This window comes from Barbatula barbatula (assembly GCF_947034865.1).
Source record: "Barbatula barbatula genome assembly, chromosome: 21".
Classification (NCBI taxonomy): domain Eukaryota; kingdom Metazoa; phylum Chordata; class Actinopteri; order Cypriniformes; family Nemacheilidae; genus Barbatula; species Barbatula barbatula.
The window spans coordinates 1,283,847-1,304,105 of NC_136784.1; the positions used below are offsets into that span (position 1 = coordinate 1,283,847).

The 20,259-nt window shown below is 38.0% G+C and overlaps 4 protein-coding genes across 6 annotated transcripts; 2 read left to right on the forward strand and 2 right to left on the reverse strand.

The window, feature by feature from the left end:
• Nucleotides 1-114: 114 nt before the first annotated feature.
• Nucleotides 115-4,179, reverse strand: limd1b (LIM domains containing 1b). Its single transcript, XM_079484711.1, has 8 exons — nt 3,970-4,179; nt 2,015-2,172; nt 1,509-1,610; nt 1,323-1,390; nt 1,162-1,224; nt 910-1,040; nt 671-722; nt 115-574 (listed from the first exon to the last, which is right to left on the reverse strand). Exons 1-8 carry the CDS (start codon nt 3,993-3,995, stop codon nt 494-496), a joined length of 681 nt encoding a protein of 226 aa, XP_079340837.1. The 5' UTR covers nt 3,996-4,179; the 3' UTR covers nt 115-493.
• cdcp1b (CUB domain containing protein 1b) lies at nt 3,945-11,009 on the forward strand. The gene is made up of 9 exons (XM_079484695.1): nt 3,945-4,478; nt 6,326-6,544; nt 6,705-7,061; nt 7,246-7,596; nt 7,694-7,891; nt 7,988-8,356; nt 8,440-8,790; nt 8,914-9,001; nt 9,080-11,009. The coding sequence occupies exons 1-9, from the start codon at nt 4,415-4,417 to the stop codon at nt 9,609-9,611; spliced, it is 2,529 nt and encodes an 842-aa protein (XP_079340821.1). The 5' UTR covers nt 3,945-4,414; the 3' UTR covers nt 9,612-11,009.
• exosc7 (exosome component 7) lies at nt 10,816-13,663 on the reverse strand. The gene is made up of 8 exons (XM_079484708.1): nt 13,529-13,663; nt 12,767-12,868; nt 12,551-12,645; nt 12,145-12,310; nt 11,985-12,055; nt 11,492-11,615; nt 11,241-11,396; nt 10,816-11,104 (listed from the first exon to the last, which is right to left on the reverse strand). The coding sequence occupies exons 1-8, from the start codon at nt 13,583-13,585 to the stop codon at nt 11,000-11,002; spliced, it is 876 nt and encodes a 291-aa protein (XP_079340834.1). The 5' UTR covers nt 13,586-13,663; the 3' UTR covers nt 10,816-10,999.
• Nucleotides 13,664-13,742: 79 nt separating this feature from the next.
• hgh1 (HGH1 homolog) lies at nt 13,743-19,110 on the forward strand. 3 transcript variants are annotated; one of them, XM_079484703.1, is made up of 8 exons: nt 13,743-13,796; nt 15,117-15,707; nt 15,824-15,924; nt 16,605-16,703; nt 17,249-17,340; nt 17,472-17,594; nt 18,631-18,796; nt 18,889-19,110. In XM_079484703.1, exons 2-8 carry the CDS (start codon nt 15,163-15,165, stop codon nt 18,927-18,929), a joined length of 1,167 nt encoding a protein of 388 aa, XP_079340829.1. In that variant the 5' UTR covers nt 13,743-13,796; nt 15,117-15,162; the 3' UTR covers nt 18,930-19,110. The 3 variants fall into 3 exon arrangements, with proteins under 3 accessions (XP_079340829.1, XP_079340831.1, XP_079340830.1); XM_079484704.1 differs by having other exon boundaries at nt 13,747-13,796; nt 15,130-15,707; XM_079484705.1 differs by having other exon boundaries at nt 15,130-15,707; nt 18,631-18,942.
• Nucleotides 19,111-20,259: the final 1,149 nt, after the last annotated feature.

A 20,259-nucleotide genomic window follows, 5' to 3' on the forward strand; every position in this document is an offset into this window, starting at 1 on the left:
TATATATATATATATATATATATATATATATATATATATATATATATATATATATATATATATATATATATATATATATATATATATATATATATATATATATGAAGAGCTTGGTTCCAAACTGAGATAATTACATTTATTTTTCAAAAATCATGTTTTTATTATGCTATCATGTTTTTGTTGTGTTTTATTGTGTTAGTGTTAGTTAGCTGTGCTTAACTGTGGGAATGTGCAACAAAAGATTTTTGAAAGATTTAATTTTGAAACCAAACTATATACATGGATACAATTCTTCAGCACTGTGCGTTTGGTTTATTAATAATAAAATTATAACATTTGTTATTTGTTTACCTTTAGATCGTCCAAAACAGCCATGCTATTGCTATTGTATATGTTAAAATAGATTTTTGTGTCATAGAATAATTCATGATTTCATATTTCTTTCCATTTAAAGTTTCTCTCTGAAGCAGATATTGAGCATTCATAGTCTGAATCAAATGTTGCTTTTGTCTTCAAAACAAATCACATGATAGTTTCTTCCCATGGACACCACTCGTACAATCTCGTTGGAACCCTGCGGACATAAACAATCATGAGCCGCTGTTTTAGACGTCACCATGGGTATGTGGGACATTAAAGAGCATAATAAAAGTATACAGGAGAAATGAACCTCGATGGGTAGAATGAGCAGACCACACGCTTCACAGGCCTGAGCCACAAACCTGTGTGAGAGACATGATGTTACAAACCCAAATCCTGAAAAACTTCTGCTTGTCTGCATGGGGTTTATTATCCATCATAGTGCTTCTTGCTGAGAGTTTATTTCATTGACGGTTTACATTAAACCAACTGACATGATTTTGTTCAAAAGTTGGCCTTTCGTAAGCCACAAGAACACGTGTTGTTCACCTTTGATAGTCTTTCACACAGTATATATTTTGTAGCGTGTCAACATTGAACGGCTGTCCCTCCAGCTTCTCTTTACAGATGAAACAGTGGAAGCAGTCGGGATGGAAAGACTTTCCCAAAGCCTGGATCACCTACACAAGGTCAGAGGTCATCTGGATAACAGCACTAGTGAAACGCGCGATTAAATAAAACCTAAAACATTCAATAAAATTCTCTTCAATAAAACACACTCGCAAAGATTTTCAGGCTGACCGTATCTGAGATTAAATATCCGCAGGACGCGCAGACCTCTGCGAACTTTCTGACGCTGGAATACTGTAAAAAGAGAGATAGTTGTTCATTATAAAAACACTATTTTTCACAAGAAAGCATTAAAGGTCAGGGATGCATTAGTGCAAAAATAACTAACACACCAAATAATCCTCCTCACAGAACACACTTCCAGAAAAGTAATAAAATGACTTTCCCTTCAGTTGTTTGTCTGAAAGAAAACAAACACAAGTTTAACATTGAATGTTTAACAATACAGCTTGCATTTACATAAGCTAGTGCTTTCAAAACATGGTGTTTTTGTGCATGTGAAGTGATAGGTCACTGACTGCAGAGACAGCAGGTGAAACATGTGGTGTGAAATATTTGACCCATAGCCTGACAGGCCTGATCTGAGCAGTGAACGGCACCAGTGCACTTCACACAAGACCCTGCAGGGGACAGACAAGACACCACACATTTACTCTCTTTCTCACAATTCAATATTAATGTCATTGTTTTACACACATTCATATCTTGACTGATTAGACTGAATACTTTTTTTTAAGAATTCTGAAATTATTTTCACAATAAAATAAGCTGGCGCTTCATTTATAGTTTAATTTCTGATGCAGTTTAACGTCTGAAATGTCCTGACACTCTTATCACAGCGATAAATGAAATAAAGACAACTATTTCTTCTATTTATAAAGATCAAAATTTCTGTAATTTTAATGATTTCTAGAATATTCTGTTGTAAATCATTACAGGGTTTATTTTACTTAAAGGCATTTTTTAGCTTGACACATTGAACTGTAAACATTAGCTGATAACACTGAAAATATGTTTACATTACCCATCATTTCATTCACATCAGGGCCGTCGTGGGCTTCAGCGGAGGACACGGTGTTTCTGTTCATTCTCTGTGTGGTTTGATCATAGAATGTACTGCTGTCTGCAGACAGACTCCAGCCGTACGAGGAGAACATACTGTGAGTGTATTTATATGTGTTACTGCACTTGTGTGTGTGTGTGTGTGTGTGTGTGTGTGAGGGAGAGAGAGAGGCAGACCGCGAGATGCTGTAAGTGTCTCTAATGGATATATATGATATATTTATCACTAACAGCTGTGTATCAGGGTTACAGACTTGCTGAAACATTTCGCAGGGCTGATGAAATCAGTCTCATTCAGATGAGTTACAGAGAGTATCACTTACAGTTAAAAATATATTTATTATTATTAGCAATAAAATATAATTGTGCTGTTTTTTAACAAACACTGTGAGAAAACTCAACCAATATTATTATTAACAGAAAAAAATCAAATGTATAGTATAATGCAGTGTAAGTCGCTTTGGAAAAAAGTGTCGGTCAAATGCATAAATGTAAATGTTATTATCTTCTTTATACGTGTTTATTTTTGTTTACAATGCAATAGTGTAATGTATACAAAACAAAATAATATTTTCAAAATTTGCTGAACACATGTTCATTTAGAAAATTACGAATAGTAGGCAAAGACTTTAAACGCTCTACCCTAAAGAAAATCAATTATTGAGTGAATGTATATTCCCTGCATTCATATTTACATTTTAAAGTGCTATATGACTAGGCTGTGTCCGATGAGAAAGGATATAAAAACAAAGTGTGAAAATATGTTGTACCTGTCAGATGTGTTGTGTAATCTGGTTATCCACCAGCAGTCTGTGACATTTGCATTATTAAAGAGCTGTTGACATTGAAATGTTTGGAATGCTGCTCATGGGCATGTGTGGACTCATTACATGAGAGAATACAACACTGACACTGAAGTATTGACATGAACACAGGCCATTTTAGCTTTTTACATATGTGTACAATAACATGAAATAAATGCACATAAAATTCAAACAGTTGTAAAAATCAGGTTTGAAAACAATACACTTGAAGTTAGACAATAGACGTATAATAGACGTATAAAGTGTTTTTGAGATCCCTATATTGGTAGCAAATTTTAATTAGATTTATACGGGTCAGGACACAACTTCCGCTCTCACCTGAACAGCCTGAAGGCTCATGAATATAAATTAGTTCCTGCTGAAGTTTCAGGACGTACGGCAAGCGGTTTGCTTTTCTCTATTTAAAATGCAGTGCTTGTACTGTTTTCTTTTTTAATGTAAAATACAAAAAGTGCTTGGCTTGTGAATTTTAAAGGAGTCATATGGCGCGTCGTATGTGTCTTTGGTGTGATATAAGTCGCACATGCTTGTTTTCGACACGTAAAATTGCAAAGATCTCAGTGTCAGAACAAAAGGTGCGTTTTATCGAAAAGCGAATGCTCACCCAGACCTGCCTGAAACGCCTCGTGTAACCACACCCCCACAAATCTACGTCAGTTCGTGGTATGATACGTAAGGTGGGCGTGTCGGTACAATTGCTTTGCAACCTGATTTTCCAAATATGGTAAGATTATTCGACCAATCATTACGCTCTGGTTAACTGGCCAATCGCGCGTTTCAGAGCGACGAGCTTTGTAAAAAATCCGCGCTTTTCAGAGAGACATACAGACATGCACAGTATGAGGAAAATATAACGTTTTTAAACCTTAAATCGTTTATTGACATTAAATGACTTCTAAAACAAAGGATAATAATATGTTTTTGATTTATTCTTGAACATTGTACATTCAATTATGTATAGACAAAAACAAAACACTACAATTAATTATTAATATTAAATAATATTTTCCGCCACTGCATTTTTAAGCAATAATTATATTATATCTTGCCTGAATACCTCAAATAAATGAACTGAATATTATTGGCAACCTACCAGTGACGACGGCGTTTGTCCTTCATCCTCCGGAGGAATAAAATGTAATGATGCAGTTTATCTGTCAATTAAATACAAAATAATCTACTTCTGCATTCTTTAGGTTAAATCCCACATGGATCAATGGCAATCTAGTAATGCAGGTTGAAATGTTAACGTTGCAATCATTTTCCGACAGTTGTATTCACCTGAATGCAAGTTCATACAGGTAGAGCGGGCGCGCGCACGCACGCACACACACACACACACACACACACACACACACACACAAACGGACACACACACACACGCCCTTCTGCACACAACAGGTACTAGAAGCAGGAAGCGCTCGTGCTCTCGGACACATTGAATCCAACATGCAGGATCAAACGATTCTATTCAAAAAGGATATTTTGTAATCACACATATTTGATTTCGAACATTTGAGGAAGACTTGCGGAGGACGATGGGCTCGTGTTTGGTTCCTGTGCTCACTGGATTCATTTTAATGCACATTCACCAAAACTCAGGTGAGTCACAAAGCGCCACACCAAACACACAGCTGCTGAATGAACTCATACACTAGTTACTCTCTGTATTCCTCTTGAATATTTACAGAATTTAAATCTATAAAATGAATGAAATGTTTGTGAATGTAAAAACATGATCTGAGTCTGAAACAGACGCTATAATGGTGAACGCATGTTTGAAGTTGGAGACACGACTGCGTTGAGGCCTTAAATGTATGCGATGTTGTTTATTCGTATATGCATATTTAATAATAATAATATAAGCTATAAAAACACTGTTTCTTAGTGGTATTAATAGTAATATTTGCATTTACGTCAGCTGAGCTTAAAAATGACATGAGTTAATGATTGAACATCAGTTTGTTGAAGGGCGGTTTGTTGTAACATGCAGGGAGAGAAAACCATTTACACTTTCACTGTTGTGAACTCCAATGCATATCTCTTGCCTGCTTTTCTATTGACATTCCACCTTAACCTACAACAAGCTTTCATTTGCAAGGCCTTTAAAGTGACCAACACAGTGCTTTGATGAGTTTATGTTTGCAGCTGGGTTTTTAAAACTAATGCACATTTTATTTTCTCGCGTGCATTTATATTTATTTGAATAACTCATTTGGAGTTTTATATAGTTGCAGAAATGGATCACTTTCTTGAATTGAGAGTTGAGTCTTTAGATTACACGGTGCATCATTTTCATTTACATTCAGGCATTTGGCAGACGCTTTTATCAAAAGCAACTTACATTGCATTATGGTATACATTTATACACAGGTATCTGCAATCCCCTGGGATCCAACACACAACCTTGAGTTGTTAACGCAATGCTCTTTTCACTGAGATACAGGAAAGCTATATTAATAAGTGGTTACATCATGGTTTAATATATTTAATATAAAGGGAGTTGTTTTATAATGGAGTGAGATGGGCGTGTCGGCTGATTCATATCTACTGTAGTTTTGTCACAAACATGAGTAAATATTTGCGGACAACGCAATGACATTTGCATGGTGTAACATGAAACAGTAAACAACTTTCACTACCTGTGTTTTGTTGAATTTTTAACTGTTACATTTGTGCAATCCAAATCATGTCTGAACTTGTGAGTGTCTTCCTATTAAGTATGAGTCTTGAGAAACAAAGCAGCGTGTCAAACTTTAAATCATGTTTCAAAAAACATCTGAAGATTTGTCTTTTCCATTAATACTATGCATTATGTTTTGTATTTAAACTTTGAATGAAACTTTGATGTATTTAAACTTTAAAACAATGAAAATGTATACATTCACTTTGTCCCCAAAATTCACTTACTTACCTTATCAAAAGACTTTTTGTAATACAGGATTTCTCATGTTTGTTCTGTGTAAATCAGGCTTTTGTGTTTTTGTCCCTTTTCTTTTATGTGGGTTGCAATCTCTATTCATCCATGTTGCTTATTTACACAGATCCACGTTCAATAAAAAAAGTATTGTTCTGTTGGGTTTAATGTTGGTTTGTCTCTGCTTCATTTCAGTTTGTAATGTAGGTAACAAATTATGAATTATTATAATTATTAATATTATAAAATTACAATCGATTTATTGTTCTGTATGGTTTTATCATGTACCAGCATCAATTTAGTTTGAAATGCCGGTGTTAAAAAAGGTACAATTAACTCTCACAGTGTATATATATAATCCACACTTTGAGCGGGTGGATTATAAATGCACTGTGAGTGTTAATTTGTCAATTTTTAACACTGGTGTTTTTACTGTGTGTATACAGATATTTTTATTATTATAATATTAATATTTTAAAACTGAAATTAATTTATACTGCACAATTATTTATTATGATTGGATTTTTTGCAGAGTGTTATAAAATCGAGGTGACTCCTGACAGTGACACTACAGTATTCTTCAGAAGAAAAGCTGGACAGGATCTGAACTGCACTGCATGTAAGGGTGAAGGCCCATCTGAAACCTGTCAGAACTCTGATCTAAAACTTGATGATCCTGTACTCACCACTGTGAATTTCAACTGCTCTCAACCTGGAGATGTCTTTAATGTGGAGATCAGCCAGGGCATTGGTAAGAAATATTTGAGTCTTCCAAGAAACAACTTGCAAAAAGTCATGATTAACACCTAAAGCACTTTCTGAATTTATTTTTATATAATCATCAAGAGTAAAATCGTTTACTAACCCAGAATTCAACTTCTTATTGTGATTATTTTGTTCTCCGAATGCAGATTGCACGGCAACAGTCTGCAACAACATTGCCGTACATCCAGATTCTACCCGGTTCCTGGATTTCACCAGATCCTTTATCTGGGATGTAAAGGTTCCTTCGTCCAACACTGTTCAACTGGACTTTCCAGCACCAGGAATGAGGCAGATCAAACCATCAGAACACTGTCTAACCAAAAACACTTACACCATCATTTCATTTCACCGTGCAGGACGTACCAGCATTGGCACGTTTTGTAGGAATGGTACGATCAGTCGAATCCAGGTCTTGTATAAGGGCCGTGTAGCTCTGGAGGTTCCAAAAGGTACAGAGCTCAACCCATCTGACTTCAAAGTGTCCGTTGGACCGGAGTCAAAAAGTAAGTGATTTGGAACACTTGAGTGAAATGCTGCCCTCAAACTTTGTGGTGCGAACTGTTGGTTAGTGCACGGCACTTGTGACGTTTGGGCCAGGATCATAGTTCTAGAGTCACCATTTGCTTGTTTATTGACTTTGTGAGATTCAAGTGTTTGTCAATAAAATGTCTTTCTCTGGATCTCTAGCGTTGGTCGAGGTGGACTCAAAGCTGCCCAGAGGAGAATCATTCGAAGACTTCTTTACACCAGAATACACAAAAGGGTTATTGAGGGAACACAACATCAAATGGAACTTTGCTGTGGAGCCCTCGCACAATTTTACTGTTAAATATCTTGATAAAACTGAACCTGAATGCCAAACAGGGGCTGCCTCAATTGAGTATCTGTTTGAAGACCAGTCCGTGCTAACAAAGACATTAAAGAACGATCCCCCGGAAAATAAAAAGGGAGATTTCAGCATGACTCTTGCCAGTTGCAATGCAAAGAATGGGCTTTCTTTGAACTTCGAGGTGTCTGTGTTTAGAGGTGGAACTCCAAGTAAGGGGAACACACAGAGTTGTTGACTTTGTAAGGTTATTTAGCTGGAATATGCCGTGCTCCAGATACATAACATGCTGTTTTATTTATTGTTCAGAATTTTGCAGTGTGGATCTTCAGAACGAGGAGGGATTGAGTCTACAAGTAGAAAAGAAAAACCCAATGTCCTACTGTGAAATGAAAATGAATTCTCTGGTGCAGGAGAAAATCGTGGTACCTGCAGGGAGCAAAGTTGAGTTGTCCTTCCTCGACTGCTCTGTAGATGATCTACAGCTGATGGCCACCAAAACCATCGGTAACACAAACACTGATTTCTTTGACCCAGAACATGCTTTTGAGTGGTTCTACACTTTTAATCCAAATTTCCAAACCCTGTTCTCTTTTGTCTTAGATTGTCCTAGTGGGTCTACATGTGCTGTGAGTGGGACTGATTTAACCATTCCGTCACTGGACACTTGTCTGCCTGCCCTTCACCAGTTTACCTGGCTCCTCCGTGTACCTGCAGGATCCATAGATCTGTCCGCTCATAAGGGAGAATTACATCAATCAGTGCCAGAGAAAGAGTGTAATCAAATTACCTTCCTGGTCTCAGAGATTGGTGGCTCTAACATCGGCCAGTTTTGCTCTAATGGAGAAGGCACTATCCAGAAGATCCAGATCAAAGGGAACGTTTCCATTACTGCAACTCCCAAAGGTGCACAGGGCTTGAGTCAGGAGAAGGGACCTCTCTTAAAAGCAAGCTTGAATCCAAAATTCTCAGGTAAGCTTAGCTCCCTAGATAAGCAGCACATTGACTCTTTGAATGTTGATGATTTTGATGGGAATTTGCTTTCTGACTCACAGAGAATGTAGTGTACTCAGTTTTACCACTTGTTATGGGATCCACATATCTTACGACACCCAACTGGCCCGATGGTATGATGCCGTCCACCTCCGTAACGTGGGCTGTGCAGGTTCCCTCAGATTACCAGGCAGAGCTAATGTTCACCAACGTCTCTCAACCCAAGTGCGCCTCGGGCCAAGCTGTAGTCGAGATATGGTCGCAAGATTTGCAGTTGATTCAGTCTTGGAGAGATCAAACCCTTCCACCCACGGTCATTCAACAACAAAGCTTCTACCTTAACATGTCAAACTGTGAACCCAAAAGTGAACGCTTTGCTGTGCTGGCTAAGATAACTCTGCAGAGGGAAACCAGTAAGCACAAATCCCATTTGGGCTTAATTTATATATCGTTGCATGTTGATTCTGGTCTTGATGTGTTAAGGACGATTGGGTTGCTTTCCCTGAAAGTACTCTTTCTGATTTTTCTCCGTACAGAAAAGTTCCTGGGTATTATCTTGGCAGTAGTCGGGATCCTGCTTCTCCTGTTAATCATCGCACTTATTGCTGTTTGCGTCATTCGAAAGTGAGAGTTCTCTTGCAGGTTGTTATTTCTACATTAGTCTTGTACATGATCTGACTATTTACTTGCCTTTTTTGTCAGGAAAAAGAAACCTATGGCCAACAGATCCTCCATCTATATGCCCAGAGGAAAGCCTATCCTCCCAGGTAATGCCACCTTTCCCAAAACGAGAGCAGACAATGAGTCCCACGTTTACGCCTCAATTGAGGAGCAACCTGTGGTGGACGGTAACACCGGACCCTGGAGCAACGGACATCAGGTGGACACCTACCAGCCGTACACCGGACCCACTGACTCCATACCAGCGGTTACGGAATCTTCCCCCGAATATACGCTGGATAGAGGAGATGGAAGATCAAGGGACAAAGATGCATATCAGCCTTTCCTAAACCCAACCAGCACCTTTATGTCTGCGAGGCCTCGTACGCCGCTCATATCGCAGAGCAGCTTAGGATTCGAAGACCGCAGGATGGTGCAGAATGAGCTGAACACTTTTAAGAGCGCTGGGGATATAATTCCCATCCGTTTGTCCACCGATTTATCCAGATTACATCCACAACTAGAGTCCGATTCGGATTCGTTTCATGAGACAGAATATGAGGAGGCCATGTAGTGATGAGCAGCTGATATATACAACTCTGACTTCATGTACAATTTAACGGATAACCTGCGTGTACGTCAGTAAAACCCATCAGCAACAAGTCAATTGGCACACACGCTTATAGAGAGTGTATTCGGCAAAGCTGAAGCTAAATGTTGGCCGCAATCTTTCGCCGCCCTGGTGGTCACACTTGTATTTTACATGTTTAGTTTGTTGTTCTTTTAAAGATTTTTAAGACTTGTTTTATTGCCTAAATGTACAGAATTAATGCTCTTGTTGGAGCTGTTTGTGAACTCAAATGAACCCTCCAAGCCTTGGTTTCAACAGTGGTGGTTTAACTTTGCAACTTGGTTACACAGATATAATGTATTTCTCATTTTAAATCTTGCTTTTCTGTATGTTTGTGCATTCCTAAAATAAATTCTCAGGTGTTTTAATGTACTTTAGTCTGGGATATTAAAAATGGGTCTTTCATTTTTATACCATCACTGTATAACAGTAAGTCCATCTGACTCATGTGCTGGATTTCAAAATCCATGTCTTTCGTGTGAGGAGCCGCTGTTTACTGAAAATCCTCCATCTATACTTTAAAATGTTGGTTTTAAACACTTTTTTAGTCTGTGTGTACAGAATAAATGTAGCTTTTTAAGAATTAAAACTATCGGATATGAATCTGCAATATAACATTTTTAATATTAAATTAAATTCTATAAATGCTGGGTTATTTTCAACCCACGGTTGGGTCAAAAAATGACAAGCCCAATGGTTCTAATTGAGCCTGTGCCAGGTTGTTTTTCCACCTCTTTTTTTCACCATTGGGTTTGTCTGTTTTTCACCTAACCATGGCATTTTTAGGATGTAATGCGATTTCCTATTGCATATTAAAGTCACCAGAAAGTGATCAGATTATTTGAAGCATTTCATAAACAAAAATGCGTGGAGAATATGTAAAACTTTTTGAACGATGGATATATTACTATTCCGTGGAAATAAGTGTAGCAAAGAGTTTATTGCAGTGAAAGGTAATTTAAAGCTAGCGTTATGAAACAATCCTCATTATATTGATCAAAGATCAGAAAAGTTATACCATCCCACAGGTAACATTTATACAGATTTCTTCTTTGTAAGTCGCTTTGGATAAAAGCGTCTGGTAAATGACTAAATGTAGATTTGAAACAACTCAATGTTAAGTAAGTGAGACAGAATAAAACATTTTGGGTGAACTGTTCCTTTAATGGATCATGAGCGGAAAAAAGTAAAGTTACATAACCTAACACTGGTAGTGGATATTTTAATAGTTATGGAATAGCGTGCTTGTTAAAGTTATGAAGCAAGACAGGAAAAGTGACATAAAACTTATTTTATTTATACAAATACAAAAAAATTAAAATGTACAGACACTATCCAAGGAAACCCACTTTCTGTCGTTTGTTGCCCAGACTTTCTTCTTTCTTCAGCAGTTTCATGAGAGGAGCATGAAGAGATTTCCCCACACGCTTTCCAGCCTGAAACATCAAAATACAATAAGGCATTCATATCAAACAGCAGAAGAAATCTAAATATTTACTCAAGCTATGAAAAGACATGATCTGATACAATAATTACAATCAAAAGAAACTGTAATTGTATGCGCATTCCGACCTCTGTCATCTCAAAGATGCTCTCGGGGTCCAGACTGCCCCTTCCCATCTTCCTCACACATGTGACCGTCCCTGTGTGTGTGACTGATATCATAACACTGGCCACTGAACACGCCTTCTCCTGCAGGGTGGCATCTACCACGTGTCTGTGACCGATCTGAGCGACACAAAAACAATACATGACAAATACATGAACACACACACAGTGCAAGGAAAGAGAGATGGATTGTGGGTGCTAGGGTGTGTCTGTACCTTGCACAGGGTTACGACACAGGGAACATTCTCTACATTAAGCCTCATGCAGTCATAAGGGTCGTCCGACAGCTCGATCTCTTTTCCCCCCTCCTCATCCTCAGATATTTGCACTTTGGAGATCCTGATATAGAAATAGAGAGTTAGGTAAATTCATCATCACTTTTTGAGGGTACCCACAATTTAAATGAAATATTAAATGATTCGAATTTAAAGTGGATTATTAGAACAGGGATGAATCGACTTTTCAGTGAACAAATGTCTGGTTTGGCTCAATATAGGAATAAAGAGCAGATTCAAAAACAATGAAAAATGAAAGTACAAAATCTACTACAAGAATTTATATTCACTTAATAAACGCTTAACTTTTCCAGCTCTGGAAATCACGATTTAACGTTCGCTGATGTTTCCAGGCTTTCCATGACTGTGGAAACCCTGATCCTACAGTCATGATGAATCCAGACAGGGAAAGATGAGTCAACCTGTCACTCACCGCGTGTTGAACAGAGCAGCTTTTATTGCGATGGACATCGCATCAAACAGGTTTCCATCACACTGCAGCAGCTGTGGACACAATCACGCATTAAACTTGATCAGCATCCAGATATCACAATATTTACCAATTGCCTCATTGACAGATGCCGTTCACTCACCAGTACGTCCACATACAACACCCAACAGTGCTCTCCCGGAGAGATGCAGAGAGACCGCAGATCAACACTGCGTCTGTTGTTAAACACTTTATACAGGGTGTTGCTAAGCTCCACCCCCAGCTCCTCTCCGCCCCGCCCCTCAAACTCAGGGGTGGCATTCGCTGAGCTAAAGAATCAAGAATATGTTATTTTGTAGGATGGAGAGTAAACAACATTACGCAGTTGTACACAACAACGTAATCTCTACACACGGACTGACTTGTATGACATTTGCTGAATCAACATATTTCTTCCACTTTCTTTCATCCGTACTTTTCAACACCATATATCATTGTGTGAAGTTGTATTTGTAAATAAAATGGACAAAACAATATCGGTAAACACAAAACAACATTTAAACACTCACCAGTCGACAAAGAACTCTAGATAACCTTCATTTGGTACCATGGGTTTGGGTTTACTAATCTCTGCCTTGATTCCTACAAGAACAACCGTGTGACCCTGTTGTGAAGTAAACCAGAAAACATGTAAGTGTTAAAGTCAAGTCACTAAACAAACTGTTATTATGCAAAGGACCTTTAGTATAAAACAAGCATCTGAAGTGTCTGTATACACAGCTTACAAGACTGATTTTAGCAGAACCGTCAGTGTTGGACACCACATCTGTCTCGATCTCCATGTGTCTGTAGTCTTCACATCCTCGCCCGTCCAATCTCAGGTCATCCTGTCAATATCATTTATCATCATCATCATCATCATCATCATCATCATCATCATCATCATCATCATCATCATCATCAGAGAGCTTTACAGAGACACTCCTGTTGCTTGGGCCGAATACCGGTTTCAAGGTATACCGAGGTTTGAAAGGGTCAAGGTTTCATAACCATGGGCCTGTATGAGATTGACGGTATGATAACCTTTCACAAAAGTATCACGGTATTAAAATTACAACACTAAAATGTGTTATTTTCAAATGTCGGCGTATACAAACATCAACTGGACACGAACACATTTTATTTTCAACCAACATTCCTAGAACATATATGTCAAAGCCTTAAAATTATAATACTCTTTCAAAATTTCTTATTTTTGTCATAACCCCTATATTAGGTTTAAACATCAAACATTGCATTACATGACGTCATTCATTATTTTTGTAAACACAGTACCCTGGAAACGGTATCACATAAAATGAAACCTCGTCCCGTTCAAACCTCGGTATACCGTGAAACCGGTATTCGGCCCCATGCCTATTTCCTACCACCAGATAACCCAGAGGAACACTCAAAGCAAAAAGAAGTCATTAAAAGTGACATTATTTCCAAATAGTTGTGCATTTAAATGAAATAATCAGTATCGTTGTCATCTAAATCCGACTCACCCGAACTCCGTGTATTATATAAACCTTCTCAGCTTCGCTCAGGTGAACCGCTGCCATGTTTCAAAAGCACAGGTCGCCGCACAGTGCGTCATCAAAAAGCGTCGCATAGAGGGCGGAATCTGACCCGTGACGGCCAATCACGAATCCGTATGTACAAGCAAAGGCGGGGATTACAGTCGCGGGTGTAATTTGATTGGATGCTAAAAACGTCAGTATCCACAGCAGGAAGAACTTTTAACGCACATGTGTGTTGTGTATGGTGAATCTGGTGAGTACTGTGTAGTTAAATAGCGATGTAAAAACAAATGGACTCTATAAGTTCATCGCACGTAGCGTTAGATCGTTGTTGATAGAGTAGATTTGTGCGTTTAACGTGTAAATTAAAAACAAAATTGAGGTCCAAAAGCTGATGACAAAACCAAATATTCCCATTAATAAATTGATGTAGTTGATATGATGTACTTTTTTATGTTTGTCTCGATTGATTGACATTTCAAATAGTGTAATGCTGATGGTGCAGTTTTGACCGTCAAGCATAATAAAAACAAACACTCTTTCGAAAATGAACCATCGTTAACTATGGTAACATAAACAGTGGCTACCACACTTTTATTTGAATAAATCCTGCTGTTACTAAAACTGCTACTATAGTTTATACTATATTACATTTTGCATAAATTTTGGCCGATAGCCGATGATTCTTTAACATGGGAAGTCAATAACCGATATGTTGGCCGATAATCGGTATCTAGATATTAATATAACATTTCCTGAAACAAAAGGCAAACAGTGGACAACTGCTTTTATATGAAAACATTGACTTCAGAAAACAAGGTCACTGTTTTTGCCCTTAAATATCACGTACCAAGCCGACTTTACACTAGTTAAAGATCATTTAACCTGCTTCTGCTTTGTTTTGGTAATAAATGACAGATGTTCTTCCGAGCATCCCAGTTTTCTTAATAGTCACAAGGTCTCAAGACAGAAAGCATTCAGACATTCAGACAGCAGTCTGATTCAAACATTATGCTTTTGTTCCTATAATCACACCTTTATAAATACTGTATCTACATACTGTACATACATCAACAATGTTTTGCTAATATCAGTAAGAGAAGATCACGACAGAAAGTCAATACTGCGTGAACCTGAAGAAGTTTAACCAGAGGAAATGGTTTATCGTCTATAATATATCGGCATGAATTTTTATTATTGACCGATAACATTAAAAATGACCATTTATCGCCTGATATGGGCGATAATTGATCGTGCATTACCAGTTTATACCGCAGAAGACCAGTATACTATATACATTTTTCTGCAGTATACTATAATTTACTACAGTAAAATAATATATTATATTATAGTATACTTTCATGTGAGTTTGACCATCTATATTCATATGTGCCATTGTATTTACGTACAACATCTAAAGCATGTAGTCAAGAGTAATGTCCAAATATATATACACAAAACCTTTTCCTTTTGGAATGTTTAAGTTAACAAATCTGGTTCTAGATATTATCACAACACAGTCTGTGTCTTGAGCTGTCTGATAGTCTTGAGTTTGTTGTGTTTTCATTTACAGGTTTTATTTTTAGGTTTAGGCATACACGTTGTAAACAAACTGAACCATGATGCTCCGTGACAGTGAAGCCAATGAACTGCTGTCATTTCTCACGCTGGAGACGAGACCTGATGTCAAAGGTCGTGCTACAGAACACATTCTCGGTCTCACGGGAAACCCGGATGGGTGTCGGTACCTGCGGTCCAAACCAGACTTTCTCAAAGCCCTAGTGACTCTTACCAGTGACGCTTCCATCGCTATAATCAAAGACTGTTATCATGCCCTGATTAACCTCTCAGCGGACGAGACCCTTCATCAGCCTTTGGTCAAGGAGACGAACATATTGCCCACCCTGTTGCAGAACTTACAAGACCCGGAGTATGTGTTTGCCGATCGGATCTGCACGATTCTCAGCAATCTCACCCGACATGCGAGAACGTGCAAAGTTGTGTTCAGGGTTCTCCAAGAACAGGATATAGGACTGGCGAAAGTGGTGGAGATCTTCTGTACAGACGGGTTTAATAAGAAAGCATCGCTTCATTATCTGGGACCGCTGCTGTCCAACCTCACACAGCTGCCTGAGGCCAGACGCTTTATTCTGGACAAAGAGAGGTAAGACCTGGACAAAGAGAGGTAACCTATGGTACATTGATGTTTGTGTACCTTCAGCATTTTCAGAATTTGAAATAGTTTCGTGCACTTTGTAAAGCCGTCGTTATTTTGTACAGATGTGTGATTCAGAGACTTCTGCCATACACACAGTATGAGCAATCCACCACCAGACGAGGAGGGGTGGTGGGAACTCTCAGAAACTGCTGTTTTGACTATGGTAAGAGCTGTTTTTGGTTCTGTAGTTCAGTGAATATGTGATTTCAGACATTCCTATTATGACGGTTTGCGTATATTGCTTAAAAATCCCAGGTGGAGCAGTACAAGTGAACTATTCTGTAGGGTAGGGGTCAACACATTTCATGCATTGTTGAGAAACCTAATGTATAAACTTATTTGTAGATTGAATGGCTCATGTAACTTCATTATTATGCTGCTGTCAAATCCTGGTCTTATTGCTGTGCAGTACCAGTCAACCACGAGGAAACACTGCTATCATTGCCTGTTATAATTTTCTTGTAGTTGTCATGTATGTGTAGCTGTTAGTATCTGTATATGTATTTATTGGACCACGAGTCTGGAAATAAAGTTGATGTCTTAGTAAAAGAAAAGATTAGTTGATTAGACTAAAATGGCCTTTCTTGCATGATAAAGCGTTATAATGTCATATCTCTAATGTCTAACCTATTGTAATTGTTGTTGTTTTTCTTTTGTCTCTATATTACTTATTTCAGATATGTGTAAATGTATCTCTAATAAGTATTTTCAAAGATGCTTTGCAAAAAAACGTAATACATTTGAACTGCGTCTGCTGTTATCAACAATTACCGACTTGAACATTTACATTTTTTATTTATTATTTAATGTGTTCGAAATGAACATTTGTCTTTTTCCTTTCAGCTCATCACGAGTGGTTGCTAAGTGACGCTGTTGATATTTTACCGCATCTTTTATTGCCATTAGCCGGACCTGAAGAACTCTCAGAAGAAGAGAATGAAGGTAAGTTATTAAATTGTTCGTAAAAAGTATATTGCATGTTTGAGTGTGTGTGTGTGTGTGTGTGTAATGTGTAGTCTGAAAACACACTGCTAAAGCAGACCATCCCATGATAACTTCTGCAACACTGATCTCTGTCCTGTAGATGGCGCTGTTTGTTCAGTTTCAAGATTCAAGTTTTGAGCATCACGAGTGAATAAATGATGATTATTTTTGAGTGAACTTTCCCTTTAACAAAGAGAGGTTGTTGTGGAACAAATACAGTGGAAATAAAACATTTTTTGTTCCACGCGATTTGTTCAGCCAAAATCTCTAGTCTGAGCCTGCGGTTTCATAAAAGCTGTTTGAAATGTTTTTCTTTTCATATTTTTTCATCTTTATAGATCATGTTCTTTCTGTCCACAGCATCTCATAAGCAGTCTGTTTTGTTCCTTATAAAGAAAACTCAAACTCGCATATAAGTTATAAACACTCGCGTCTCTATAAATCAAGTACTAAGGTAAACGTCACATGATGATCTTTACTGACCTTCACCTGTGTGTTTTTAGGTTTGCCAGTGGATTTGCAGTACCTGCCAGAGGATAAAAAGAGGGAGACTGATCCTGACATCCGGAAGATGCTCTTAGAAACCCTGATGCTGGTAAGAGCATCACAAACCTAAACGACCCATTTAATGCCAAAATACACAGTATAGACCATTTTGTAATTGATGTCTATGCTTCCTGTATGTCACTTTGACTTCATTTCAGTTTATAATCTGGTCACATTTAGCTTACAGCTACTAAAGTGGGCCGAAATCTAATGAAGAGCAAGAATGTATATCCCATCACGAGGGAGTTTCATAAATGGGAGAAGGATCCGCATGTGATCTCGGCCTGTGAGAAACTCGTCCAGGTAATGTGTAACTCAGTAATCTAAGAGATATTTTTGTTTAAATGCTATTTGTGTGACCGCAGTTTTGACACGGAAATGCAAAATAACAATATTTTCGGCTCGTTCCCCAATTTGTATTTACAGTAATGAATTAACAACTGGCACACGGTCTTTCGTTGTGTATCATCAGAATAAAAATGTCTGTTCCCCCCTAGACTTCCACTGTAAGTGAAAATGAGTATTTTTCAAACACAGGATGTTGCATTAACACTTCATAATACTTTATAAGTGTTTGCGTATCCTGAACGGCTTTCTAATGAAAGTAAAATAAGCAGTAAAATGTATTTTTTCATTTGTGAGCAGAATGAATAGTAATCTGTTTAATGGAATCTTAATTCATCAAATCATCCCATTGGAGACCAGTGTATCGTGAATCAGTTTTTGTCAAATGAAATTATTACATCCCTGCAACACGAGTCCAGATCCTTCCATGCGCTCTCATTGTTGTGCTTTGGAAGACCCCAGACGGTCGACAGATTCCCGTCTTCAGTTTATAAGTTCGGCCGGAGAAAATAGGAGACACAAATTTGGTGGAAAAAACTTGTTTGAGCTGTGGCACGTGTATATTTGGGTACAGCCCCGTGGAAAAGATGTCACAGGGTCTCCTATTAAAGCATGATATTCTCCATAACGTCTGGGAGATCCCTTTAGAACTCCAGGCCAAAAGCAATGGTTCGGTCATTTGCCGCAACCCAACCATTTTAATTACCGCCCATAAAATGCCTAATATGCCGAGCGCAGAATGAGGCTAATATTTATCCAGGATTAACGGTCGCTTTTTCGTAATAAAGCAGTTGTTTTTTTACCAACAAGAGTTTTAACAGCTATCACATTACAGCAAAGTTTTTCCAAGTCATTGGCTTCCCGAAATTGCTTCTTGAGAGTGACAGTAAAACTGCAGTGCTGTTTCATTACGGCTTTACTCTTAAACCTCACGTATGAACCTAATGAACGAAAGCATTCGAATTAATCCGAGTTTCACGTGTCTTTGACGAAGGTTTTGATTGGCGATGAGCCGGAGGCGGGAATGGAGAATCTGATGGAGGTGGAGATTCCTCAACACGTGGAAGAAAAACTCAAGGACTCGGATGCCAAGGAGCAGCAGCAAATAGAAAACGAAGCCCAGGAATCGGAGGAGAAGAATCAGAAGGAATCTCAAAAGGGTCTGGGGAGATGAACACAGCTATACAGACTCAAATACAGATATTTAACAATGGGATTTTGCGAATGGATTTTTTTGCATTTCGATCCACAGGACACAGGTTTCTTCACGTGATGAAACCGCTTATTGACTGACAACATGACATAAATGTGCACAATCTCAACAGCTGTGGTGATGATGATGAAGCCAGCAAACATGATCATTACACACTTTTAAGAGTCCTCTTTAAAATCTGTCCTATATGGTCAAACCTGTACTATAGTTAAATATGTAATACGTCTTTTGCATGGACGCTAATAAAGAAATCTTACGCCTACGGAGTAATGTAGTGACGATATACACCAGCAGGGGCTTACGTGACCACACAAAAACATTTTCTTGACTCCTTTGCTAGAAAACCTTAGGAGAACGTTCATTAAATGTTCCACACAAAAAGCAAAGTTAGACCTGAGAAGATCTAATGATGCATTTGCAGATGACGCTTGTAGAAGTATTTAGTTTAAATCCAATGAAATGTAATTCATACGTTGTAAGTGTGAGATATTTTTAGGGACACTGCGTATTGATGTTGCATTGTCTTTAAAAGTTGGTAAGAATTTGCTATGGATTTATTTGGTTATGCAGACACTTGAAAACGTGAGAAAGTTCTGCATTTGGGCAATTCCAACATTATGGACGTCATATTTTGCGATATGGATGCTCTGAGAATGAGCTTGTTATGAATTTAGTGAATTATATTTGACTAAACCATGGTTGATATAGTCTAAACATAAAAAAATGTCTTTAAAACAAAACAAATTTTCTACTTTAAAAAGGGAAATAAACATGCGTTATGGATGTGACAATAGAAGGATGTTTTGGGGAGACGACAAACTTTGTAGGGTTTCTGTGAAATAAAATGCACGATCCTGAAGCAATAATACGGAGAAGGGATGCCTCTATAGAACATAAATAGTGACTTTATTTTCATTTTCACGTGTCCGTTTATGAGGAATATGTGACAAACCTGAAAATGGCATTAAAAATAACTAAAGATAAAACACACTTTCTCTCACATGGTTATTTGAACCACCAAATGTTAATATCTGTGCTTTTATCAAAACCATCATTTTTTCATTGTAAGGTTGACATTTTCACGGAATTGCCCACATGGGGGTCATGGTCATAAGAACATGAACGGCTGCTTCATCATAGACTATTTGCATTCATTTCTCATCCGTCTATATACCCAAGGCCATATTTATTCAGACAATTGTTGAGTTTTAAAGTGAAGATTCAGGTTGTGCAGGATGTGAGATGTTGAACAGGTGGTAAGGAAATTAAGCAGGAATCACAGAGAAAGCAGATGGATGTACGCCACTGAAAACACTCTCCTGTGATTTGTACAGCGGGGAAGCACAAACCAGGAAGAATAACAAATTACTGAAAATCAGTCAAAGTCTAGCTACCGCTTAAATAAACGTC